The sequence below is a fragment of the Oncorhynchus tshawytscha genome, linkage group LG25 (assembly GCF_018296145.1).
Source record: "Oncorhynchus tshawytscha isolate Ot180627B linkage group LG25, Otsh_v2.0, whole genome shotgun sequence".
In the NCBI taxonomy this organism is placed as follows: domain Eukaryota; kingdom Metazoa; phylum Chordata; class Actinopteri; order Salmoniformes; family Salmonidae; genus Oncorhynchus; species Oncorhynchus tshawytscha.
The window spans coordinates 1,074,968-1,102,612 of NC_056453.1; the positions used below are offsets into that span (position 1 = coordinate 1,074,968).

Here is a 27,645-nt window from a genome sequence, read left to right on the forward strand (position 1 = left end):
TGAAAAGGAAACCTTGAGGAACACCCCTTACAGTTATTTTTAATAGTCCAGGCCTGGAATTCATCAACAATGTGAATATTATTATCTGTGCTTCTCCAACCAAGATGATAAAACTGGAAGTAACCAATAAATGAAATTACATTGAGCGCTATGGATGTAGTACACATTATAAGCCACTAGATATCGCCAGAGCTTAACTGTAAAGTAAACTGGTGCACAACTCGGAAGTTACAGCACTGAATCGAAACTTGCATAGAATGCACAGACTGTAGTTGCATTTCCGCCGAAATCTTCCATGATTACCCGGTTCAGTGACGGAGAATAGGTGAGGTTGCCATCTGTTTTTTCGGGAAACATCAGCGAAATGTAGCAGATTGTGGATGCAAAGAGTTCAAATTTGTCCCTGTGACGAAAAACGAGACAGGTAGGCTACCTTTTATTCAAGCCATCGAACCTTGAACTTCAGTTTTGGCAAGTTTGTTCCCCTATCCGTTTTTAAACACACACATTGTATTTAGTAATGTGGAGTAAATCTTGTTTTTTTATGACTAAACAATTTCACAAAGCCCAGGGAGTGTACCTCACAACACCTCACAACACCTCACTGGTCTCAGCTGTCCAGGACATTACAGTGTTTATCTTCGTTTTCAACAGATGTGTATCAACATCGCATAGGCCCTACCATAGACCGTATGATTAGGGACAGTGGAATGTATCTACAGGTAGCCTTTTATCTATTCACTTCACATTGTGGGAACTTGAACTTCTTTTTTCTCTCTCTTTTTTAGTGGGTGGATCAGCTTTAGTATTGCAGATAGATTATTGCTTCCTTCAATGTAATTGTCTGTATTTCCAATCCCCCATATATTTTGGGGTTAAATATATCTATCGATATACATACATAAACATACCGAGATATATATATATATATATATCGGTATGAGGAATGGGCCAAAATTCACGCAACTTTTTGTGGGACGCTTGTGGAAGGCTACCCGAAGTGTTTGACCCAAGTTCAACAATTTAAAGGCAATGCTACAAAATGTGTGTGTGTATACACACACACACACACACACATATCTACATAGGCATACAGAGGTGTTTTGTAAGTAATCATCACTCCTGTGTTAAAATGGCACATTGCGTTAGCTAATCCAAGTTTATCATTTTCAAAGGCTAATTGACCATTAGTCAACCATTAGTACACTACCGGCCAAACTTTTTAACGGTAGTGTACATACATACATATACAGTTGAAGTCGGAAGATTACATACCCCTTAGCCAAATACATTTAAACTCAGTTTTTCACAATTCCTGACATTTAATCCTAGTAATAATTCCCTGTTTTAGGTCAGTTAGGATCACCACTTTATTTTAAGAATGTGAAATGTCAGATTAATAGCAGAGAGAATGATTTATTTCAGCTTCTATTTTTTTTATCACATTCCCAGTTGGTCAGAAGTTTACATACACTCAATTAGTATTTGGTAGCATTGCCTTTAAATTGTTGAACTTGGGTCAAACATTTCAGGTAGCCTTCAGCAAGCTTCTCACAATAAGTTGGGTGAATTTTGGCCCATTCCTCCTGACAGAGCTGGTGTAACTGAGTCAGGTTTGTAGGCCTCCTTGCTCGCACATGCTTTTTCAGTTCTGCCCACAAATTTTCTATAGGATTGAGGTCAGGGCTTTGTGATGGCTGCTCCAATACCTTGACTTTGTTGTCCTTAAGCCATTTTGCCTCAACTTTGGAAGTATGCTTGGGATCATTGTCCATTTGGAAGAACCATTTGCGACCAAGCTTTATCTTCCTGACTGATGTCCTGAGATGTTGCTTCAGTATATCCACATAAATTTCCTCCCTCATGATGCCATCTATTTTGTGAAGTGCATCAGTCCCTCCTGCAGCAAAACACCCCCACAACATGATGCTGCCACCCCCGTGCTTCACAGTTGGGATGGTGTTCTTCGGCTTGCAAGCCTCCCCCTTTTTCCTCCAAACATGACGATGGTCATTATGGCCAAACAGTTCTATTTTTGTGTCATCAGACCAGAGGACATTTCTCAAAAAGTACGATCTTTGTCCCCATTAGCAGTTGCAAACCGTAGTCTGGCTTTTTTATGATGATTTTGTAGCAGTGGCTTCTTCCTTGCTGAGCGGCCTTTCAGGTTATGTCGATATGGATATAGATACTGTTGTACCCGTTTCCTCCACCATCTTCACAAGGTCCTTTGCTGTTGTTCTGGGATTGATATGCACTTTTTGCACCAAGGTACATTCATACATTCATTTCCGCTCTTCCTTAGCGGTATGACGGCTGCGTGGTCCCATGGTGTTTATACTTGCGAACTATTGTTTGTACAGGTGAACGTGGTACATTCAGGCGTTTGGAAATTGCTCCCAAGGATGAACCTGACTTGTGGAGGTCTACAATTTTTTTTCTGAGATCTTGGGTGATTTCTTTTGATTTTCCCATGATGTCAAGGAATTTTTATTTTATTTTAGCTTTATTTAACTAGGCAAGGCAGTTAAGAACAAATTCTTATTTTCAATGACGGCCTAGGAACAGTGGGTTAACTGCCTGTTCAGGGGCAGAACAAAAGATTTGTACCTTGTCAGCTCAGGGGTTTGAACTTGCAACCTTCCGGTTACTAGTCCAACGCACTAACCACTAGGCTACCCTGCAGCCCCTTTGAAGATAGGCCTTGAAATACATCCACAGGTAAACCTCCAATTGACTCAAATGATGTCAATTAGCCTATCAGAAGCTTCTAAAGCCATGACATCATTTTCTGGAATTTTCCAAGCTGTTTAAAGTTAGTCAACTTAGTGTATGTAAACTTCTGACCCACTGGAATTGTGATGCAGTGAATTATAAGTGAAATAATCTGTCTGTAAACAATTGTTGGAAAAATGACTTGTGTCGTGCACAAAGTAGATGTCCTAACCAACTTGCCAAAACTATAGTTTGTTAATTAACAAGAAATTTGTGGAGTGGTTGAACAATGAGTTTTAATGACTCCAACATAAGTGTATGTAAACTTCCGACTTCAACTGTATACACATACACACTTTTTTAATATACCTTCCTTTATTGTTCCCCAAACCCTACCACCCCTCCCCCAATTGGAGTCAACTCATAAACAATAACACTTAGGCTCCTGCTTCCAGGTTATACATACTGTACACATTTTACAGACACAATCTATTTTACAATAGTTATATTTTGTTTGTTTTTAGTGCTGGCCTTCCTCTATTTCTGATGTCCATCCAGTTTGATTTCTATTTGCCATATATTTGTATCTGTGCTATTTCACAAAAGTTCTGAATCTATATTTGAGCTATAACTTGAACTTCTTCCCCCTTGTTGTTTACCTTTCTGACCAGAGAGAAGTCCACATTACCTCTGACTTTATATGAACCCCACCCCTTGACTCTCCATTCCACACCAACATCCTGTGAATAGTTTTTATTCTGAATAGAAGGTATGTTTCAGTTCTTGACTCATGGCCTTCTGTATATTCCCTACTGCAGCCAATCAGAATTCTCCAGGCTGTAGATGACAGAGAAGATGACTGCGAGCACAGCCAACTACCTGTGGTCTTTGGGAGATGTGCTTGGTCAGGGGGCCACAGCCAGTGTCTACAAGGCCCGCAACAAGGTAGGACTCTAAACTCACCCTTACAAAAAAAAGATTGTTGTGAGCTAGGTGCAGTGGCAGCGCTTCATTCAGGGCAGTTGGGGCCGAGCTGTTTAGCAAAAATAATTCAATAACCATAATTGGGTTAATAAAGCCACATACAATCAATTTTTTGCTTTCTTGAGTAACTCCAAAATGCAGGTGTTTCACCGTAGCTCAGTGCTTCCTGTGGTGGTGGGGCAGCCAGCGGAAAATATGACGCGTAGGGTTTGGTAATGTTCTCTAGTTGTGCCATGATTGGCTCAGTGTTCTGTCACTCATGGGAACACTAGGTCACTGGAAATTATATGGGTAGAGCTTGAAAATTCAAGCCCCTTGGGTGCTGCTATAGACTTACATTAAAAGTGCCCATCCAGGGCCCCCTGAGTGGCTCAGTAGTCTAAGGCACTGCATCACAGTGTCAAATCAAATTTTATTTGTCACATACACATGGTTAGCAGATGTTAATGCGAGTGTAGTGAAATGCTTGTGCTTCTAGTTCCAACCAGGCAGTAATATCTAACAAGTAATCTAACAATTTCACAACAACTACCTTATACACACACAAGTGTTTTTTACATTTTTTATTTCACCTTTATTTAACCAGGTAGGCCATTTGAGAACAAGTTCTCATTTACAACTGTGACCTGGCCAAGATAAAACAAAGCAGTGTGACACAGACAACAACACAGAGTTACACATGGAGTAAGCAATAAACATGCCAATAACACAATAAACAAGTCAATGACACAGTAGAAAAAAGAAAGTCTATATACAGTGTGTGCAAAAGGCATGAGAAGGTAGGCAATAAATAGGCCATGGGAGCAAATAATTACAATTTAGCAGATTAACAATGGAGTGATAAATGAGCAGATGAGGATGTGCAAGTAGAGATACTGATGTGCAAAAGAGCAGAAAAGTAAATAAAATAAAAACAGTATGGGGATGAGGTAGGTAAATAGGGTGGGCTATTTACAGATGGACTATGTACAGCTGCAGCGATCGGTTAGCTGCTCAGATAGTTGATGTTTAAAGTTGGTGAGGGAAATAAAAGTCTCCAACTTCAGCGATCTTTACAATTCGTTCCAGTCACTGGCAGCAGAGAACTGGAAGGTAAGGTGGCCAAATGAGGTGTTGGCTTTGGGGATGATCAGTGAGATACACCTGCTGGAACATGTGCTACGGATGGGTGTTGTTATCGTGACCAGTGAACTGAGATAAGGCGGAGCTTTACCTAGCATAGACTTATAGATGACCTGGAACCAGTGGGTCTGGCGACGAACAAATAGTTATATTGACTAAGTCTGTCCTAACTCGCTCATTAATGTCTTAATCTAAATTACGGATTGCCTCTTATCCGCTCGTCGTCTCCTTATGCCATAGTTTGTACACTTCAATTGTCAGTAGAAACCACATTTGTTTAAGCAAGTCAGTCATATCAGCTATGTTTTTTAAAGGCAGTAAATGAGCCTGAATGAACTGTTTCGCTGCCAGACAAGGCTCTGCTGATAGCCAGGTGTAGCAGTGGTAAAGATTCACTCCATGTTGCTGAAAGGAAAGCTCAGCTGTCAGGCCAACTTTATGTAGGCCATCACAATTTGTGGGCACCGTTTGTGCCTTCATAGTGCAATGAATCTATTGTTTAGTGTTGTGTAGTGTTTTTGCTGGCATGCATATAAAACCTCCCCCCCCCCCCACCAAGACTTACATGCTAAAATCGCCACTGGCTAAATGCCAAAGTGATGCTCAGAGCCACATCGGGCACAGACAGTTGGTTCCCAGGGTCAACATTGAGAATCACTGAACCTGATATACGCTGTTGGGGTTCGTCCCCTGTTCCTTGTCAATCATTGGCTCATTGGTGAAATTAGCATTCAGACAATATCTTTAAGTAAATCAATCATTCATTTATTAATGCAATTGCATACAGAAGTTGACAACAGGAACATAGCACGCATGTTTCTGAGTAAGTTCTGCAAAATATGAAAGGGTCCCAGTTGTTTTATTATGCCTGCAGTCAATCCATAGTGATGTCACTGCCAATGTCATTACCTTCTACTCATGAGACCAAGCCCATGCCTACACAGCTATACAAACAAGAGTCTCTTATCTCTTTCACTCCCCTGCAGAGTTCTGTGTCTCTGCATCTCTTTTACCTTTGACACATCTCTCTGTTTTTATAAGAAGCAGAGACTAGAAAAGTACTGTGGAAAAATATGAAACTTTATAATACATATATATATTATTAACCTGTAGTCTAGAACCCTATAAATGTAAGGGGGAGGGGTCTTATAACCCTTCCCCTTCTATTAATACAACATAAGCATAATCAATTATTATAATACATCAAACATTCGGTACAGCCCCTATCATGACCCCAAGGTGAACTCAACAACGCTATATACCATTATACGCGTCAGCACCTCCCCACAGACTACATTGTTACGCACATCAGCATACGCCCACACACACCAATTCAGTACATAAAAGAAAAATCTAACTAGATCAAAAACTTCAGAGTGAATGAGATGTCATCCGCATCTAAACTTTGAGGTGTAGGCTACTTCTTACACGGAACATATCTTCACTGTGATAACCTAGCATGTCTATCATGGAGCCCAATGGTAACACTGTAAACTTATGACAACTACATAACAATATCATATGACAAAAAACGATGATAACTATAACTTTTTATAACTGTGTGTGTGTGTCCGTGTGTGTGTGTCCGTGTGTAGAGGACAGGGGAGCAGGTTGCGGTGAAGGTGTTTAACCAGTTGAGCTACAGCCGTCCGTACGAGGTTCAGATGAGAGAGTTTGAAATGCTCAGGAGACTCAACCACAACAACATTGTCAAGCTCTTCTCTGTGGAGGAGGTGAGGAGGAGACGAGTTAAGGACGGGAGAGGGGAGAGTTGGGACGGGAAGGGGGAGGAGATAATGAGTGAGGAGAAGACTTATATTAGTCTGTATATAGTCTGCCGTTTCAACTCTCCCTTGTATTTATGTATTAACTCTCTCTGTCTCTCTTTCTCTCTAGCTGAGCAATAAACAAAAGGTGTTGGTGATGGAGTATTGTTCAGGAGGCAGTCTGCTCAGTCTGCTGGAAGAGCCAGAGAACACCTTCGGTCTGCCTGAGACAGAGTTCCTCATAGTACTACAGTGTGTGGGTATGTGAGGAGGGGTAGAGAGGTTAGGGGCCTGGGGATGAGGGGAGAAGTTAGTCATCATCCCCCCCAATTAATGGAATGAACCATTCCTCCTATTTCTTCTAGTGCAAGGGATGAACCATCTGCGTGAGAAGGGGGTGGTGCACCGGGACATTAAGCCTGGGAACATCATGCGTCAGGTGGGAGAGGACGGGAGGTCCGTCTATAAGCTAACAGACTTCGGAGCGGCCAGAGAACTAGACAATGAAGAGAAGTTTGTCTCCATCTACGGAACAGAGGAATACCTGGTGAGAGAGAGGGATAGGAGAGGAGAGGAGAGGTAGTGGAGGAGAGAAGACAAGGAGGGTATGGAGAGGGAGGGGAGATTGAATGTTTTCTGGGATGTATGAGCCTGCAGTGTTTCATGTGCCTCAGCAGATAACATAAGTTAGGGCAGGCTATGGTGTGTGTTATTGACCTTCTCCCTCTGTGTGTGTGTGTGTGTGTGTGTGTGTGTGTGTGTGTGTGTGTGTGTGTGTGTGTAGCACCCAGACATGTATGAGCGTGCAGTACTGCGTAGGCCCCAGCACAAGGCCTATGGTGTGAGTGTTGACCTGTGGAGTATTGGAGTGACGTTTTACCACGCTGCTGCCGGTTCTTTACCCTTCACACCCTACGGAGGACCCCGCAGGAACAAACCCACCATGTAAGTCTCTGTGTGGTGTGTTTCATAGATACAACAGTAAGTGTGCATGTAATTACTATGTTGAAATTGTCTAATAATTGCTCTTCTATTTCTTTGGGATTAGTCTAAACAAACACAGCAACAGCTGAAATAGGAGTGTAAAATGAAGAGCTAGCGTCTTCTCCTCTCTCTGCTCCCCCTCTTCCCCTGTCTGTGACGTGCAGGTTTAAGATCACCAAAGAGAAGCCAGTAGGGGCCATTGCTGGAGTTCAGAAGGTCAACGACGGACTTATAGAGTGGAGCTACCAGCTACCAAACAGCTGCCTGCTCTCAAAGTCAGTACCTTTGTGTTAGGATCCCCATTAGCCAACGCCAATGGAGACAGCTAGTCTTACTGGGGTCCGACATATTACAGACAAAAGACTTTACAATTTAAAAACATTAATATGTAGTGTGTGTGTATATGAGGGGTGGCAGGTAGCCTAGTGGTTAGAGTGTTGGGCCAGTAACCGAAAGGTTGCTGGATCAAATCCCCAGGCTGACAAGATAAAAATCTGTCGTTCTGCCCCTGAACAAGGCAGTTAACCCACTGTTCCCCGGATGCAGAAGACGTGGACGTGGATGTCGATTAAGGCAGCCCCACACACCTCTCTGATTCAGAGGTTGTGCTAAATGCGGAAGACACATTTCAGTTGAATGGATTCAGTTGGACAACTGACCCCTTTATTTGTATTTATTATGGATCCCCATTAGCTGCTGCCAAGGCAAAATGAAGGCAGTTAATACCATTTTTAAAACATTACAACACATTCACAACATATTTTCACAACACATTGTGTGCCCTCAGACCCCTACTCTACTACCACATATCTACAACACATTGTGTGCCCTCAGACCCCTACTCTACTACCACATATCTACAACACATTGTGTGCCCTCAGACCCCTACTCTACTACCACATATCTACAACACATTGTGTGCCCTCAGACCCCTACTCTACTACCACATATCTACAACACATTGTGTGCCCTCAGACCCCTACTCTACTACCACATATCTACAACACATTGTGTGCCCCAGACCCCTACTCTACTACCACATATCTACAACACATTGTGTGCCCTCAGACCCCTACTCTACTACCACATATCTACAACACATTGTGTGCCCTCAGACCCCTACTCTACTACCACATATCTACAACACATTGTGTGCCCTCAGACCCCTACTCTACTACCACATATCTACAACACATTGTGTGCCCTCAGACCCCTACTCTACTACCACATATCTACAACACATTGTGTGCCCTCAGACCCCTACTCTACTACCACATATCTACAACACATTGTGTGCCCCAGACCCCTACTCTACTACCACATATCTACAACACATTGTGTGCCCTCAGACCCCTACTCTACTACCACATATCTACAACACATTGTGTGCCCTCAGACCCCTACTCTACTACCACATATCTACAACACATTGTGTGCCCTCAGACCCCTACTCTACTACCACATATCTACAACACATTGTGTGCCCTCAGACCCCTACTCTACTACCACATATCTACAACACATTGTGTGCCCTCAGACCCCTACTCTACTACCACATATCTACAACACATTGTGTGCCCTCAGACCCCTACTCTACTACCACATATCTACAACACATTGTGTGCCCTCAGACCCCTACTCTACTACCACATATCTACAACACAAAATCCATATGTACGTGTGTAAAGCAGGGGGTGTATAGCAGGGGGTGTAAACTTGCTCCATTTCCACATGATTCATTCATTCAAGATTTAGTAGAGGTTTAGGGTTTAGTGAATGATTTGTCCCAAATACAATGCTTTTAGTTTTTTTTAAATATTTAGGACTAACTTATTCTTTGCCACCCATTCTGAAACTAATTGTAGCTCTTTGTTAAGTGTTGCAGTCATTTCAGTCGCTGCAGTAGCTGACATGTATAGTGTTGAGTCATTTGCATACATTTGAAGTTGGAAGTTTACATACATTTAGGTTGGAGTCATTAAAACTCGTTTTTCAACCACTCCACAATTTTCTTGTCAACACACTATAGTTTTGGCAAGTCGGTTAGGACATCTACTTTGTGCATGACACAAGTAATTTTTCCAACAATTGTTGACAGACAGATTATTTCACTTATAATTCACTGTATCACAATTCCAGTTGTCAGAAGTTTACATACACTAAGTTGACTGTGCCTTTAAACAGCTTGGAAAATTCCAGAAAAGGATGTCATGGCTTTAGAAGCTTCTGATAGGCTAATTGACATCATTTGAGTCAATTGGAGGTGTACCTGTGGATGTATTTCAAGGCCTACCTTCAAACTGAGTGCCTCTTTGCTTGACATCATGGGAAAATCAAAAGAAATCAGCCAAGACCTCAGAAAAAACATTGTAGACCTCCACAAGTCTGGTTCATCCTTGGGAGCAATTTCCAAACGCCTGAAGGTACAGCGTTCATCTGTACAAATAATAGTACGCAAGTATAAACACCATGGGACCATCCACCCGTCATACTGCTCAGGAAGGAGACACGTTGTGTCTCCTAGAGATTAACGTACTTTGGTGCGAAAAGTTCAAATCAATCCCAGAACAGCAGCAAAGGACCTTGTGAAGATGCTGGAGGAAACAGGTACAAAAGTATCTTTATCCACAGTAAAACAAGTCCTATATCGACATAACCTGAAAGGCCACTCAGCAAGGAAGAAGCCACTGCTCCAAAACCGCCATAAAAAAGCCAGACTATGTTTTGCAACTGCACATGGGGACAAAGATCGTACTTTTTTGAGAAATATCCTCTGGTCTGATTTAACAAAAATATAACTTTTTGGCCATAATGACCATCGTCATGTTTGGAGGAAAAGGGGGAGGCTTGCAATCCGAAGAACACCATCCCAACTGTGAAGCACGGGGGTGGCAGCATCATGTTGTGGGGGTGCTTTGCTGCAGGAGGGACTGGTGCTCTTCACAAAATAGATGGCGTCATGAGGAAGGAAAATTATGTGGATATATTGAAGCAACATCTCAAGACATCATTAAAGCTTGGTCGCAAATGGGTCTTCCAAATGGACAATGACCCCAAGCATACTTCCAAGTTGTGGCCAAATGGATTAAGGACAGCAAAGTCAAGGTATTGGAGGGGCCATCCCAAGTCTTGACCTCAATCCTATAGAAAACTTGTGGGCAGAACTGAAAAAGCATGTGCGAGCAAGGAGGCCTACAAACCTGATTCATTTACACCAGCTCTGTCAGGAGGAATGGGCCAAAATTTTGGGTAGCCTTGTGGAAGGCTCCCCGAAACATTTGACCCAAATTAAACAATTTAAAGGCAATACTACCAAATACTAATTGAGTGTATGTAAACTTCTGACCCACTGGGAATGTGCTGAATTTTTTTTCACCTTTATTTAGCCAGGTAGGCTAGTTGAGAACAAGTTCTCATTTGCAACTGCGACCTGGCCAAGATAAAGCGTAGCAATTCGACACATACAACAACACAGAGTTACACATGGAATAAACAAAACATACAGTCAATAATAATAATACAGTAGAACAAAAGAAAACAAAAAGTCTATATACAGTGAGTGCAAATGAGGTAAGTTAAGGAAATAAATAGGCCATCGTGGCGAAGTAATTACAATATAGCAATTAAACACTGGAATGGTAGATCGGCAGAAGATGAATGTGCAGGTAGAGATACTGGGGTGCAAAGGAGCAAAATAAATAAATACCAGTATGGGGGTGAGGTAGGTAGATATATGGGCTGTTTACAGATGGGCTATGTACATGTGCAGTGATCTGTAAGCTGCTCTGACAGCTGGTGCTTAAAGCTAGTGAGGGAGATGTGAGTCTCCAGCTTCAGATATTTTTGCAATTCGTTCCAGTCATGGGCAGCAGAGAACTGAAAGGATAGACGACCAAGGAATTGGCTTTGGGGGTGACCAGTGAGATATACCTGCTGGAGCACGTGCTACGAGTGGGTGCTGCTATGGTGACCAGTGAGCTGAGATAAGGCGGGGCTTGACCTAGCAAAGACTTGTAGATGACCTGGAGCCAGTGGGTTTGGCGACGAGTATGAAGCGAGTGCCAACCAACGAGAGCGTACAGGTCGCAGTGGTGGGTAGTGTATGGGGCTTTGGTGACAAAACGGATGACACTGTGATAGACTGCATCCAGTTTGTTGAGTAGAGTGTTGGAGGCTATTTTATAGATGACATCACCGAAGTCGAGGATCGGTAGGATGGTCAGTTTTACGAGGGTATGTTTGGCAGCATGAGTTAAGGATGTTTTGTTGCGATATAGGAAGCCAATTCTAGATTTAATTTTGGATTGGAGATGCTTAATGTGAGTCTGGAAGGAGAGTTTACAGTCTAACCAGACACCCAGGTATTTGTAGTTGTCCACGTATTCTAAGTCAGAGCCGTCCAGAGTAGTGATGCTGGACGGGCGAGCAGGTGTGGGCAGTGATTGATTGAATAGCATGCATTTAGTTTTACTTGCATTTAAGAGCAGTTGGAGGCCACGGAAGGAGAGTTGTATGGCATTGAAGCTCGTCTGGAGGTTAGTTAACACAGTGTCCAAGGAGGGACCAGAAGTATACAGAATGGTGTCGTCTGCGTAGAGGTGGATCAGAGAATCACCAGCAGCAAGAGCAACATCATTGATGTATACAGAAAAGAGAGTCGATCTGAGAATTGAACCCTGTGGCACAACCATAGAGACTGTCAGAGGTCTGGACAACGGGCCCTCCGATTTGACACACTGAACTCTGTCAGAGAAGTAGTTGGTAAACCTGGCGAGGCAATCATTTGAGAAACCAAGGCTGGCGAGTCTGCCAATAAGAATGTTGTGATTGACAGAGTCGAAAGCCTTGGCCAGGTCGATGAATACGGCTGCACAGTAATGTCTCTTATCGATGGCGGTTATGATGTTGTTTAGAACCTTGAGCGTGGCTGAGGTGCACCCATGACCAGCTCTGAAACTAGATTGCATAGCGGAGAAGGTATGGTGGGATTCGAAATGGTCAGTAATCTGTTTGTTAACTTGGCTTTTGAAGGCCTTAGAAAGACAGGTTAGGATAGATATAGGTCTGTAGCAGTTTGGGTCTAGAGTGTCACCCCCTTTGAAGAGTGGGATGACCGTGGCAGCTTTCCAATCTTTGGGAATCTCAGAAAGAGAGGTTGAACAGGCTAGTAGTAGCGGTTGCAACAATTTCTGCAGATAATTTTAGAAAGAGAGGTTCCAGATTGTCTAGCCCGGCTGATTTGTAGGGGTCCAGATTTTGCAGCTCTTTCAGAACATCAGCTATCTGGATTTGGGTAAAGGTGAAATGGTGAGGGCTTTGGCGGGTTGCTGTGGAGGGTGCCGGGCAGTTGACCAGGGTAGGGGTAGCCATGTGGAAAGCATGGCCAGCTGTAGAGAAATGCTTATTGAAATTCTCAATTATAGTGGATTTATCGGTGGTGACAGTGTTTCCTAGCCTCAGAGCAGTGGGCAGCTGGGAGGATGTGCTCTTATTCTCCATGGACTTTACAGTGTCCCAGAACTTTTTTGAGTTAGTACTACAGGATGCAAATTCCTGTTTGAAAAAGCAGCTTTTCTGACTGTCTGTGTATATTTGTTCCTAACTTCCCTGAAAAGTTGCATATCACGAGGGCTATTCGATTCTAATGCAGAACAGGATGTTTTTGTGCTGGTCAAGGGCAGACAGGTCTGGAGTGAACCAAGGACTATATCTATTCCTAGTTCTAAATTTTTTGAGAGGGGCATGCTTATTTAAGATGGTGAGGAAGGCACTTTTAAAGAATAGCCAGGCATCATCTACTGACGGGATGAGGTCAATGTCATTCCAGGATACCCCGGCCAGGTCGTTTAGAAAGGCCTGCTCACAGAAGTGTTTCAGGGAGTGTTTGACAGGGATGAGGGGTGGTCGTTTGGTCGCAGACCCATTACGGATGCAGGCAATGAGGCAGTGATCACTGAGATCTTGATTGAAAACAGCAGAGGTGTATTTGGAGGGCGAATTAGTTAGGATGACTATGACTATGAGGGTGCCCGTGTTTACTGATTTGGGGTTGTACCTGGTAGGTTCATTGATAATTTGTGTGAGATTGAGGGCATCAAGCTTAGTTTGTAGGATGGCCGGGGTGTTAAGCATGTCCCAGTTTAGGTCACCTAGTAGCACGAGCTCAGAAGATAGATGGGGTCCAATCAATTCACATATGGTATCGAGGGCACAGCTGGGGGCAGAGGGAGGTCTATAGCAAGCGGCAACAGTGAAAGACTTGTTTCTGGAAAGGTGAATTTTTAGAAGTAGAAGCTCAAATTGTTTGGGTACAGACTTAGCCTGCAAAGTTCTATATTACTATCTATCTTTGCAGTTGATTGCAACACCGCCCCCTTTGGCAGTTCTATCTTGGCGGAAAAAGTTATAGTTAGCCATGGAGATTTCAGGGTTTTTGGTGGTTTTCCTAAGCCAGGATTCAGACACGACTAAGACATCCGGGTTGGCAGAGTGTGCTAAAGCAGTGAGTAAAACAAACTTAGGGAGTAGGCTTCTAATGTTAACAAGAAATAAATAAAAGCTGAAATAAATCATTCTCTCTACTATTATTCTGACATTTCACATTCCTAAAATAAAGTGGTGATCCTAACTGACCTAAGACAGGGATTTTCTACTAAGATTAAATGTCAGGAATTGTGAAAAACTGAGTTGAAATGTATTTGGCTAAGATGTATGTAAACTTCCGACTTCAACTGTACATAGACACACAGACTTTTCTCAAAGCCAGTGGCATGTCATTAGTAAAGATTGAAAAAAGTAAGGGCCCTAGACAGCTGCCCTGGGGAATTCCTGATTCTACCTGAATTATGTTGGAGAAGCTCTATTTAAGAACACCCTCTGTGTTCTGTTAGACAGTTAACTCTATCCACAATATAGCAGGGAGTGTAAAGCCATAAGACATACGTTTTTCCAGCAGCAGACTGTAATTGATAATGTCCAAAGTCGCACTAAAGTCTAACAAAACAGCCCCCATCAATTTCTCTCAACCAATCCTCAGTCATTTGTGTAAGTGCTGTGCTTGTTAAATGTCCTTCCCTTTAAGCGTGCTGAAAGTCTGTTGTCAGTTTGTTTACTGTAAAATAGCATGTGCATCTATCAGTTACACATACATGTCAGTACCTACACACAACAAGTAGGTCACATGGGGAAGAGGCATGGTGCCGTGAGGTGTTGCTTTATTTGTTTTTTGAAACCAGGTTTGCTGTTCACTTGCGCTATATAAAATGGAAGGGAGTTCCATGTACTCATGGCTCTGTATCACAGTTTTATAGTGTGGCTCTGTATCAGTTGTATAATGTTACCTTGAATTTGTTCTGGACCTGCGGACTGTGAAAAGGCTCCTGGTGGCATGTCTGGTGGGGTAAGTGTGTGTGTCAGTACTGTGTGTAAGTTGACTATGCAAACAATTTGGAATTTCCAGCACATTGTTTCTTATTAAAACAAGGTGTCAGTCTTTCCTCAACTCTCAGCCAAGAGAGACTTGTCATAGCGCCTTTAATGAGTGTATCTGAAGTTGCAGTTTAACTCTCTCTCTTTCACTCTCTTTTGTATAGGGGTCTGAGGTGTCAGCTAGTCCCAGTGTTAGCTGGGATACTGGAGGCAGACCAGGAGAAGTGTTGGACATTCGACCAGTTCTTTTCTGCCACCACAGAGATACTACAGAGAGTCTCGGTCTATCTGTTCTCCCTGCAACAGGCCACAGCTCACCGCTTATACATTCCCCACTACAACACGTGAGTCAAACACGCACACACACATACACACACAAACTTGCCAGTCTATACTCACACACACACCTGTTTTGACCTACATCCACCCTGCCCCCTTCCCACCACCTCTCCCGTCTCGCTCACCAGGGCGGCCATCTTCTGTGAGGAAGTGGCATCTCAGACAGGGGTGGGGCTGGAGCAACAGCACTTCCTGTTCCTGGGACATGACCTTTCCCTGAAGGGCTCTATGAAGGTGGTCAACTTCCCCTCCACCTCGCCCTCCCAGCCGCTACTTCTGCTTAGTCGCACTCCAGAGACACACGCTGGCCTCCCCTTCAGAGAACGTAAGACACACACACATAAACATTAAGAATACCTGCTCTTTCCATGACATAAACTGACCAGGTGAATCTATGATCCCTTATTGATGTCACTTGTTAAATCCACTTCAATCAGTGTAGATGAAGGGGAGCAGACAGGTTAAAGAAGGATTTTTAAGCCGAGACAATTGAGATATGGATTGTGTGTGTGTGCCATTCAGAGAGTGAATGGTCAAGACAAAATATTTAAGTACCTATCAAATCAAATTTTATTTGTCACATATACGTGTGTAGCAGATGTTATTGCGGGTGTAGTGAAATGCTTGTGCTTCTAGTTCTGACAGTGCAGCAATATCTAACAAGTAATATTCTAACAATACACCACAAATACCTAATACACACAAATCTAAGTAAAGGAATGGAATTAAGAATATATAAATATATGGACGAGCAATGTCAGAGCGGCATAGACTGAGAAACAGTAGAATAGTATAGAATACAGTATATACATATAAGATGAGTAATGCAAGATATGTAAACATGATTAAAGTGGCATTATTAAAGTGACAAGTGATCCATTTATTAAAGTGGCCAATGATTTCAAGTCTGTATGTAGACAGCAGCCTCTGAGTTAGTGATGGCTGTTTAACAGTCTGATGACCTTGAGATAGAAGCTGTTTTTCAGTCTCTCGGTTCCAGCTTTGAAAAAAGTAAGGGCCCTAGACAGCTGCCCTGGGGAATTCCTGATTCTACCTGAATTATGTTGGAGAAGCTCCATTTAAGAGCTCCATTTAAGAACCTGTACTGACCTCGCCTTCTGGATGATAGCGGGGTGAACAGGCAGTGGCTCGGGTGGTTGTTGTCCTTGATCATCTTTTTATCTACAGGAGGGGGCTGAGCACGCACCCTTGTGGGGCCCCAGTGTTGAGGATCAGCGAAGTGGAGGTGTTGTTTCCTACCTTCACGACCTGGGGTACGGCCCATCAGGAAGTCCAGGACTCAATTGCACAGGGCAGGGTTCAGACCCAGGGTCTCAAGCTAATGATGAGCTATGGTGTTGAATGCTGAGTTTTAGTCAATGAACAGCATTTGTACATAGGTATTCCTCTTGTCCAGATGGGATAGGGCAGTGTGCAGTGTGATGGTGGTTGCATCGTCTGTGGACCTATTGGGGCGGTAAGCAAACTGAAGTGGGTCTAAGGTATCAGGTAGGGTGGAGGTGATATGATCCTTGACTAGTCTCTTAAAGCACTTCATGATGACAGAAGTGGTGGCTACGGGGTGATAGTCATTTAGTTCAGTTACCTTAGCTTTCTTGAGAACAGGAACAATGGTGGCCATCTTTAAGCATGTGGGGACAGCAGACTGGGATAGGGAGAGATGGAATATGTCTGTAAACACACACGTGTCTGAGCCATTGAATCTCAACTCCACTTTGTCTCTATACTGACGTTTTGCCTGTTAGATTGCCTTACGGAGGGAATGACCGCTCTGTTTGTATTCTGCCATATTCCCAGTCACCTTGCCATGGTTAAATGCAGTGGTTCGCACTTTCAGTTTAGCACGAATGCTGCTATCTAGCCACGGTTTCTGGTTAGGTTAGGTTTTAATAGACACAGTGGGTACAACATCTCCTATACACTTCCTGATAAACTCAGTCACCGTCTCGTTGTACACGTCAATATTATTCTCCGAAGCTACCCGGAACATATCCCAGTCCGCGTGATCAAAACAATCTTGAAGCATGGATTCCTTGAATAGTCCTTAGCACGGGTACTTCCCGTTTGAGTTTCTGCCTATAGGAAGGGGGGGAAATTGGAGTCATGGTCAGATTTGCCGAAAGGAGGGCGGGGGAGGGCCTTGTATGCATCCCGGAAGTTGCAGTAGTAATGGTCGAGTGCTACAGTCGCTATGCTGATCAGATTTAGGAAGCATTTTCCTCACATTTGTTTTGTTGAAATTCCCAGCTACAATAAATGTGGCCTCAGGATATGTGGTTTCCAGTTTGCATAAAGTCCAGTGAAGTTGGACTTTTAACAAGGCTAATCTGAAAACAAGACTCCCTAAATTTTATCGGCATATCGATTGCGCAACCAGGGCTGGAAAAACCTTGGATCACTGCTATTCTAACTTCCGCGACGCATATAAGGCCCTGCCCCGCCCTCCTTTCGGAAAAGCTGACCACGACTCCATTTTTTTGATCCCTGCCTACAGACAGAAACTAAAACAAGAAGCTCCCGTGCTGAGGTCTGTTCAACGCTGGTCCGACCAATCTGATTCCACACTCCAAGACTGCTTCCATCACGTGGACTGGGATATGTTTTGTATTGCGTCAGACAACAACATTGACGAACACGCTGATTCGGTGAGTGAGTTCATTAGAACGTGCGTTGAAGATGTCGTTCCCATAGCAACGATTAAAACATTCCCAAACCAGAAACCGTGGATTGATGGCAGCATTCGCGTGAAACTGAAAGCCCGAACCACTGCTTTTAATCAGGGCAAGGTGACCGGAAACATGACCGAATACAAACAGTGTAACTATTCCCTCCGCAAGGCAATCAAACAAGCTAAGCGTCAGTATAGAGACAAAGTAGAATCTCAATTCAACGGCTCAGACACAAGAGAAAACAAAAAGTCTCGGTCAAAAAGAAAACCACAAAAAGAAAACCAGCCCAGTCACGGACCAGGATGTCTTGCTCCCAGGCAGACTAAATAACTTTTTTGCCCGCTTTAAGGACAATACAGTGCCACTGACACGGCCCACAACTAAAACATGCGGACTCTCCTTCACTGCAGCCGACGTGAGGAAAACATTTAAACGTGTCAACCCTCGCAAGGCTGCAGGCCCAGACGGCATCCCCAGCCGCGCCCTCAGAGCATGCGCAGACCAGCTGGCTGGTGTGTTTACGGACATATTCAATCAATCCCTATCCCAGTCTGTTGTTCCCACATGCTTCAAGAGGGCCACCATTGTTCCTGTTCCCAAGAAAGCTAAGGTAACTGAGCTAAACGACTACCGCCCCGTAGCACTCACTTCCGTCATCATGAAGTGCTTTGAGAGACTAGTCAAGGACCATATCACCTCCACCCTACCTGACACCCTAGACCCACTCCAATTTGCTTACCGCCCAAATAGGTCCACAGACGATGCAATCTCAACCACACTGCACACTGCCCTAACCCATCTGGACAAGAGGAATACCTATGTGAGAATGCTGTTCATCGACTACAGCTCGGCATTTAACACCAAAGTGCCCTCCAAGCTCGTCAGCAAGCTCGAGACCCTGGGTCTCGACCCCGCCCTGTGCAACTGGGTACTGGACTTCCTGACGGGCCGCCCCCAGGTGGTGAGGGTAGGCAACAACATTTCCACCTCAATGATCCTCAACACTGGGGCCCTACAAGGGTGCGTTCTGAGCCCTCTCCTGTACTCCCTGTTCACCCACGACTGCGTGGCCACGCACGCCTCCAACTCAATTATCAAGTTTGCGGACAACACAACAGTGGTAGGCTTGATTACCAACAACGACGAGATGGCCTACAGGGAGGAGGTGAGGGCCCTCGGAGTGTGGTGTCAGGAAAATAACCTCACACTCAACGTCAACAAAACTAAGGAGATGATTGTGGACTTCAGGAAACAGCAGAGGGAACACCCCCCTATCCACATTGTTAGAACAGTAGTGGAGAGGGTATTAAGTTTTAAGTTCCTTGGCGTACACATCACAGACAAACTGAATTGGTCCACCCACACAGACAGCATCGTGAAGAAGGCGCAGCAGCGCCTCTTCAACCTCAGGAGGCTGAAGAAATTCGGCTTGTCACCAAAAGCACTCACAAACATCTACAGATGCACATTCGAGAGCATCCTGTCGGGCTGAAGCACCGCCTGGTACGGCAACTGCTCCGCCCACAACCGTAAGGCTCTCCAGAGGGTAGTGAGGTCTGCACTACGCATCACCGGGGGCAAACTACCTGCCCTCCAGGACACCTACACCACCCGATGTCACAGGAAGGCCATAAAGATCATCAAGGACAACAACCACCCGAGCCACTGCCTGTTCACCCCGCTATCATCCATGAGGCGAGGTCAGTACAGGTGCATCAAAGCTGGGACCGAGAGACTGAAAAACAGCTTCTATCTCAAGGCCATCAGACTGTTAAACAGCCACCACTAACATTGAGTGGCTGCTGCCAACACACTGACTCAACTCCAGCCACTTTAATAATGGGAATTGATGGGAAATTATGTAAATATATCACTAGCCACTTTAAACAATGCTACCTAATATAATGTTTACATACCCTACATTATTCATCTCATATGTATATGTATATACTGTACTCTATATCATCTACTGCATCTTTATGTAATACATGTATCACTAGCCACTTTAACTATGCCACTTTGTTTACATACTCATCTCATATGTATATACTGCACTCAATACCATCTACTGTATCTTGCCTATGCCGCTCTGTACCACCACTCATTCATATATCTTTATGTACATATTCTTTATCCCCTTACACTTGTGTATATAAGGTAGTAGTTTTGGAATTGTTAGCTAGATTACTTGTTGGTTATTACTGCATTGTCGGAACTAGAAGCACAAGCATTTCGCTACACTCGCATTAACATCTGCTAACCATGTGTATGTGACAAATAAAATTTGATTTGACTTGAGTTCCTTGAGGGCCTTCGTGGTATTGGCTTGAGGGGGATATACATGGCTGTGACAATAACCAAAGATAATTATCTTGGGAGATAATACGGTCGGCATTTGATTGTGAGGTATTCTAGTTCGGATGAACAAAAGAACTTGAGTTCCTGTTATTACAATTACTTGGGGTATGGTAGCATCCCTGTGGAACGCTATTGGCACCTTGTAGACTATTCCACAACGAATTGAGGCTGTTCTGAAGCTGTCCTTAATGTTATGTACACTCGGTGTCAATGGGTATTGTTATTGATTTAATAAACGATAAATGATGTGTGTTTTGTCCACTGTAGCTGAGATGCCCAACATCCCATCCCGGTTTGACATTATGGCAGACTATTCTTTCTCCAAGGTAAGTTAGTCATGACATGGGATCCAGCACTGTGTAACCCACAGGAAGAGACAGTTAAAACTCTCAGCTGAATGGTCTGTTGATGGTTGTGTTTTTCTATGTAGTGAATCAGTCTCTTTACTCACCCCCCTCTTTTCTTCCCTCTCTCCCATTCTCCTCTGTCTAGTTGATAGTAGGAGTGGTCTATCAGTACCTGAGGATAGTGCGTTCCTTACACACACACAGAGAACTGTTCCTACATGGATACTACAGCTACATGTGAGACCCACACACACACCGTGAGAACAAACCAGCAACATCCCTTCGATCTGCCATGACCCATGCTCTCCCCTCTCTGTCTACCCAGGGAGAAGGTGGGTAGGGAGTGTGGTGACTCGCTGCTGACTATCAGCATGGTCAACATGAGACTGCACTCCTGCCTCAGTTCTGAGCACAGACTACACACCCTGTGAGTGACCGACAAGACCACATACACACGCTCACATACAAAACACTTACAATCTCAGTCATTGTCACATTGTGAGCAGTGAATACCTAAACCAGTTGTATCTTTACTTTAATTCACCTCTCACCCTCCCTCCTGTCTTCCTCACCTCTCACCCTCCCTCCCTCATGTCCTCCTCTCACCCTCCCTCCCTCCTGTCCACCTCTCACCCTTCCTCCCTCCTGTCTACCTCTCACCCTCACCCTCCCTCCTGTCCACCTCTCACCCTCCCTCCTGTCTACCTCTCACCCTCCCTCCTGTCTACCTCTCACCCTCCCTCCTGTCTACCTCTCACCCTCCCTCATGTCCTCCTCTCACCCCCCCCCCTCCCTCCTGTCCTCCTCTCACCCCCCTCCCTCCTGTCCTCCTCTCACCCTCCCTCCCTCTTGTCCACCTATCACCCTCCCTCCCTCCTGTCCTCCTCTCACCCTCCCTCATGTCCACCTCTCACCCTCCTGTCCTCCTCTCACCCTCCCTCCCTCCTGTCCTCCTCTCATCCTCTCACCCTCCCTCCCTCATGTCCTTCTCCCTCCCTCATGTCCACCTCTCACCCTCCCTCCTGTCCTCCTCTCACCCTCCCTCCCTCCTGTCCTCCTCTCATCCTCTCACCCTCCCTCCCTCATATCCACCTCTCACCCTCCATCCCTCCTGTCCTCCTCTCACCCTCCCTCCCTCCTGTCCTCCTCTCATCCTCTCACCCTCCCTCCCTCATGTCCTTCTCCCTCCCTCATGTCCACCTCTCACCCTCCCTCCTGTCCTCCTCTCACCCTCCCTCCCTCCTGTCCTCCTCTCATCCTCTCTCCCTCCCTCCCTCATATCCACCTCTCACCCTCCCTCCCTCATGTCCTCCTCTCACCCTCCCTCCCTCATGTCCTCCTCTCATCCTCCCTCCCTCATGTCCTCCTCTCACCCTCCCTCCCTCATGTCCTCCTCTCACCCTTCCTCCCTCATGTCCTCCTCTCACCCTTCCTCCCTCATGTCCTCCTCTCACCCTTCCTCCCTCATGTCCTACTCTCACCCTCCCTCCCTCATGTCCTCCTCTCACCCTCCCTCCCTCATGTCCTCATATCCTCCTCTCACCCTCCCTCCCTCGTCCTCCTCTCACCCTTCCTCCCTCATGTCCTCCTCCTACCCTCCCTCCCTCATGTCCTGGTCTCATCCTCTCCTCACACCCTCCCTCCCTCATGTCCTCCTCTCACCCTCCCTCCCTCCCTCATCCTCCTCTCACCCTTCCTCCCTCGTCCTCCTCTCACCCTTCCTCCCTCTTGTCCACCTCTCACCCTCCCTCCCTCTTGTCCACCTCTCACCCTTCCTCCCTCTTGTCCACCTCTCACCCTCCCTCCCTCTTGTCCACCTCTCACCCACCCTCCCTCTTGTCCACCTCTCACCCTCCCTCCCTCTTGTCCACCTCTCACCCTCCCTCCCTCTTGTCCACCTCTCACCCTCCCTCCCTCTTGTCCACCTCTCACCCTCCCTCCCTCTTGTCCACCTCTCACCCTCCCTCCCTCTTGTCCACCTCTCACCCTCCCTCCCTCTTGTCCACCTCTCACCCTCCCTCCCTCTTGTCCACCTCTCACCCTCCCTCCCTCTTGTCCACCTCTCACCCTCCCTCCCTCTTGTCCACCTCTCACCCTCCCTCCCTCGTGTCCACCTTTCACCCTCCCTCCCCCTTGTCCACCTCTCACCCTCCCTCCCTCTTGTCCACCTCTCACCCTCCCTCCCTCTTGTCCACCTCTCACCCTCCCTCCCTCTTGTCCACCTCTCACCCTCCCTCCCTCTTGTCCACCTCTCACCCTCCCTCCCTCTTGTCCACCTCTCACCCTCCCTCCCTCTTGTCCACCTCTCACCCTCCCTCCCTCTTGTCCACCTCTCACCCTCCCTCCCTCTTGTCCACCTCTCACCCTCCCTCCCTCTTGTCCACCTCTCACCCTCCCTCCCTCTTGTCCACCTCTCACCCTCCCTCCCTCTTGTCCACCTCTCACCCTCCCTCCCTCTTGTCCACCTCTCACCCTCCCTCCCTCTTGTCCACCTCTCACCCTCCCTCCCTCTTGTCCACCTCTCACCCTCCCTCCCTCTTGTCCACCTCTCACCCTCCCTCCCTCTTGTCCACCTCTCACCCTCCCTCCCTCTTGTCCACCTCTCACCCTCCCTCCCTCTTGTCCACCTCTCACCCTCCCTCCCTCTTGTCCACCTCTCACCCTCCCTCCCTCTTGTCCACCTCTCACCCTCCCTCCCTCTTGTCCACCTCTCACCCTCCCTCCCTCTTGTCCACCTCTCACCCTCCCTCCCTCTTGTCCACCTCTCACCCTCCCTCCCTCATGTCCACCTCTCACCCTCCCTCCCTCATGTCCTCCTTTCACCCTCCCTCATGTCCTCCACTCACCCTTCCTCCTCTCACCCTCCCTCCTGTCCTCCTCTCACCCTCCCTCCTGTCCACCTCTCACCCTCCCTCATGTCCTCCCTCTCACCCCCTCCCTCCTGTCCTCCTCTCACCCTCCCTCCCTCATGTCCTCCTCATCCTCACCTCTCACCCTCCCCCCTGTCCTCCTCTCATCCTCTCGTCTTGCAGAAGACAGTTCCCCCTGCAAGCCCCAGACTCCACTGACGACAGCAAGAAGCTGCGACTGGTGAGAGACATGCCGTTGAAACTGACTGGGGAAGGGTGTTGGGTGGGAGGGAGGATCCTTGACACTGGCTGTGGCTGTCTCTCTTGAGGTTTGGGCTGGTGTTGTTTGTCCTTGTTCACTCCATGTAGATCAGGGAGAACCTGCCAGTGTACGCCGGAGCGATCCGGGAATTCCAGACCCGTCTAGAACACATGCATGTAGAACTGGCCAAACACTCTGAGAATCTGGCTGAGGACAACAGGTGAGACTTTCTTCATCATGTTTATGCCTGTTCCATCTTTATTCACATCTCTACAAGGGCTCGGGGCCAAGGGGTTGCAGTGTGCAGAGTTGGGGTTAAAATGGCATCTGGTGTGAACTCTGACCCCTCACCTCTACAGCATCCAGAAGATGGAGTTCCTCCTGGAGAAGATCATGGCCATCCACCAACAGTACCGCAAGGACCGACTGACTGGAAGTGTGTGTGTGTGTGTGTGTGTGTGTGTGTGTGTGTGTGTGTGTGTGTGTGTGTGTGTGTGTGTGTGTGTGTGTGTGTGTGTGTGTGTGTGTGCCTCCTGTGTTTTGAGTGTTTAATAAATGTCTCCCTTGTGATTGTTCTAGAGCTTGCCTACAATGATGAGCAGATACACAAGTTTGAGAAGTGAGTATGTCAGCATTGTTTCTGAGATAAATGTGGTGTGTGTGTGTGTGTATCATATCCCTCTCTGTCTCGGCTAGGATCCACCTGTCGTCCCATATAAAGCGTGTGAAGGTTCTGTTTAGAGAGGAATGTCTACAGAAATATCGAGACCTGCTGGACACCGCATCGACCTGGAGCAGGTTAGACACACACACATACACACACCTTTTAGTGATATCAAATCGCTCCTCACGCTGTTGTGTTGTCAGTGTTCTTTATTTGTGTGTTGTCAGTGTTCTTTATTTGTGTGTTGTCAGTGTTCTTTATTTGTGTGTTGTCAGTGTTCTTTATTTGTGTGTTGTCAGTGTTCTTTATTTGTTTGTTGTCAGTGTTCTTTATTTGTGTGTTGTCAGTGTTCTCTATTTGTGTGTTGTCAGTGTTCTCTATTTGTGTGTTGTCAGTGTTCTCTATTTGTGTGTTGTCAGTGTTCTCTATTTGTGTGTTGTCAGTGTTCTTTATTTGTGTGTTGTCAGTGTTCTTTATTTGTGTGTTGTCAGTGTTCTCTATTTGTGTGTTGTCAGTGTTCTCTATTTGTGTGTTGTCAGTGTTCTTCATGTGAGTGTTGTCAGTGTCTTTATTTGTGTGTTGTCAGTGTTCTTTATGTGTGTGTTAGTGTTCTTCATGTGTGTGTTGTCAGTGTTCTTTATTTGTGTGTTGTCAGTATTCTTTATTTGTGTGTTGTCAGTGTTCTTCATGTGTGTGTTGTCAGTGCTCTTTATGTGTGTGTTGTCAGTGTTCTTCATGTGTGTGTTGTCAGTGTCTTTATTTGTGTGTTGTCAGTGTTCTTTATGTGTGTGTTAGTGTTCTTTATGTGTGTGTTGTCAGTGTTCTTTATTTGTGTGTTGTCAGTGTTCTTTATGTGTGTGTTAGTGTTCTTTATGTGTGTGTTGTCAGTGTTCTTTATTTGTGTGTTGTCAGTGTTCTTCATGTGTGTGTTGTCAGTGTTCTTCATGTGTGTGTTGTCAGTGTTCTTCATGTGTGTGTTGTCAGTGTTCTTCATGTGAGTGTTGTCAGTATTCTTTATTTGTGTGTTGTCAGTGTTCTTTATTTGTGTGTTGTCAGTGTTCTTTATTTGTGTGTTGTCAGTGTTCTTTATTTGTGTGTTGTCAGTGTTCTTCATGTGTGTGTTGTCAGTGCTCTTTATATGTGTGTTGTCAGTGTTCTTTATGTGTGTGTTGTCAGTGTTCTTTATGTGTGTGTTGTCAGTGTTCTTTATGTGTGTGTTGTCAGTGCTCTTTATTTGTGTGTTGTCAGTGCTCTTTATTTGTGTGTTGTCAGTGTTCTTTATTTGTGTGTTGTCAGTGTTCTTTATTTGTGTGTTGTCAGTGTTCTTTATTTGTGTGTTGTCAGTGTTCTTTATGTGTGTGTTGTCAGTGTTCTTTATTTGTGTGTTGTCAGTGTTCTTTATTTGTGTGTTGTCAGTGTTCTTCATGTGTGTGTTTTCAGTGTTCTTTATTTGTGTGTTTTCAGTGTTCTTTATTTGTGTGTTGTCAGTGTTCTCCGTGAGATGCAATGCAGGCTGTCAGACTTTGGCAATTTCTCCCGAGGGCTGATGGGGGACCTGGAGATGTGTGAGGAGCGCCAGAACAAGGTTTTCCCTGAACTATAACAATTGTTTAATAATAAATAAATACAAATATTAAAACAATAAATTGATATAGAGAAATATAATAACTATATCATAATTAATAACTGACTATAATAATTGTTTTACAATATTTTTTTATTTTATTAAAACAAGATATTGATTGAGAGGGAAAAAATTGTTAACCTTTGACCTCTAATCTCTAGCATCAACCCTACACCAATAAGCAGCTTTAAAGATAACACTGACCATTGTCCTGCTGTGCTCTCCTCAGTTCCTGGACAGAGTCCTGCTCAGAGTCCAGCCAGGACAGACAGGCCCAGGGGGTCAGGAGGCCACACCCAGGGACAAGGACCACATGGTCCTCAGGTGTGTGTGTGTGTGTGTGTGTGTGATGTGCTTGGCTGCATGTGTGTGTAAACCCCTGTGTTTAATCGGTGTGTGTCCAGGATGCAACAGCTAAAGGAGGAGATGGAGATAGTGGTGAGAGAGTTGCAATCCAACAACAACATCATTGAGAGGTCAGTGGCATTAACCTCCTAACCTTATCCCATAACCCTAACCTTAGCCCCTAACCTCCTAACCTTAGTCCCTAACCTCTAACCTCCTAATCTTAGCCCCTAACCTCCTAACCTTAACCTTAGCCCCTAACCCTAATTTCCTAACTTTAGCCCCTGACCTCCTAACCTTAGCCCCTAATCCTAACCTCTAACCTCCTAACGTTAACCTCTAACCCCCTAACCTTAGCCCCTAACCTTAGCCCTTAACCTCCTAACCTCTAGTCTCCTAACCCTAACCTCTAATCTTACTTTCCTAATCTCCAACCTCCTAACCTCTAACCTAACCTTAATCTCTGACCTTCTAGCCCTAACCTCCTAACCTCTAACCTTAACCTCCTAACCTCTAATCACCTAACCTTAAACTCTAACCCTTAATTCTAACTATAACGCTAACCTCCTATCCGTGCCAAATCTCACACAGTTGGCCCCTCAAGTGTTTTATCTGAAGGACAAACTGTAGCATTGATTATGTCCCAAAATATGTCTCAAATGGCAACCTATTCCCTATATAGTGCACTACTTTTGACCAGGGCCCAACCTTGTGAACTATAAAGGGAATAGGGTGCCCTTATGGGACACGCTTTATTAAGACCTGAATCGTTCTCTTCTGCAGTCTGGGAGCTGTAACCTCTGCAACTATGCTGGAGCCTGATCTACCCAGACCCATCGGACTGTGAACAGACAACCACACACACACTCAGACAGACAGACAGACAGATGAACAGACGGACGGACGGACGGACGGACGGACAGACAGATGGACAGACAGACGGACAGACAGATGAACAGATGAACAGACAGACAGACAGATTAACAGACAGACAGACGGAAGAGAGAGGGGTAGATAGATTCCCTCATCTACCCAGTGCTCCTGCTGAAATGGGTCAAACGGAAGCTCAGGACCAAGCCAATATGGTCTCATTAGTATGTGTGTACCATGATTAAACCCATAAATGAACCACTGGACGTGTGAAATCATAATGCGATTTAAACATTTG

The 27,645-nt window shown here is 45.4% G+C and overlaps 2 protein-coding genes across 5 annotated transcripts in view; one reads left to right on the plus strand and one right to left on the minus strand.

The window, feature by feature from the left end:
* ccdc186 (coiled-coil domain-containing protein 186) overlaps positions 1–27,645 on the minus strand; it is a 1,196,038-nt gene that overhangs the window by 141,052 nt on the left and 1,027,341 nt on the right. The gene's annotated exons all lie outside the window — the stretch shown is intronic.
* Positions 264–27,605, plus strand: ikbke (inhibitor of nuclear factor kappa B kinase subunit epsilon). Of its 3 annotated transcripts, none has more exons than XM_042305880.1 (21): positions 265–424; positions 3,534–3,660; positions 6,417–6,554; positions 6,718–6,847; positions 6,953–7,134; positions 7,372–7,532; positions 7,736–7,846; positions 15,164–15,343; positions 15,467–15,663; positions 20,654–20,712; positions 20,879–20,970; positions 21,059–21,160; positions 23,766–23,823; positions 23,952–24,064; positions 24,204–24,280; positions 24,424–24,463; positions 24,541–24,642; positions 25,997–26,093; positions 26,362–26,456; positions 26,537–26,608; positions 27,261–27,605. In XM_042305880.1, exons 2-21 carry the CDS (start codon positions 3,559–3,561, stop codon positions 27,322–27,324), a joined length of 2,172 nt encoding a protein of 723 aa, XP_042161814.1. In that variant the 5' UTR covers positions 265–424; positions 3,534–3,558; the 3' UTR covers positions 27,325–27,605. The 3 variants fall into 3 exon arrangements, with proteins under 3 accessions (XP_042161816.1, XP_042161814.1, XP_042161815.1); XM_042305881.1 differs by having other exon boundaries at positions 302–325; XM_042305882.1 differs by lacking the exon at positions 26,537–26,608 and having other exon boundaries at positions 264–424.

Bases quoted from the DNA above. Each gene is read 5' to 3' on its own strand.
- ikbke (XM_042305880.1), top strand. From the start codon at position 3,559: ATGACAGAGAAGATGACTGCGAGCACAGCCAACTACCTGTGGTCTTTG. The intron at 7,847-15,163 runs GTCAGTACCTTT...TCTTTTGTATAG, and splicing joins AACAGCTGCCTGCTCTCAAA to GGGTCTGAGGTGTCAGCTAG. The intron at 20,971-21,058 runs GTGAGACCCACA...CTGTCTACCCAG, and splicing joins CATGGATACTACAGCTACAT to GGAGAAGGTGGGTAGGGAGT.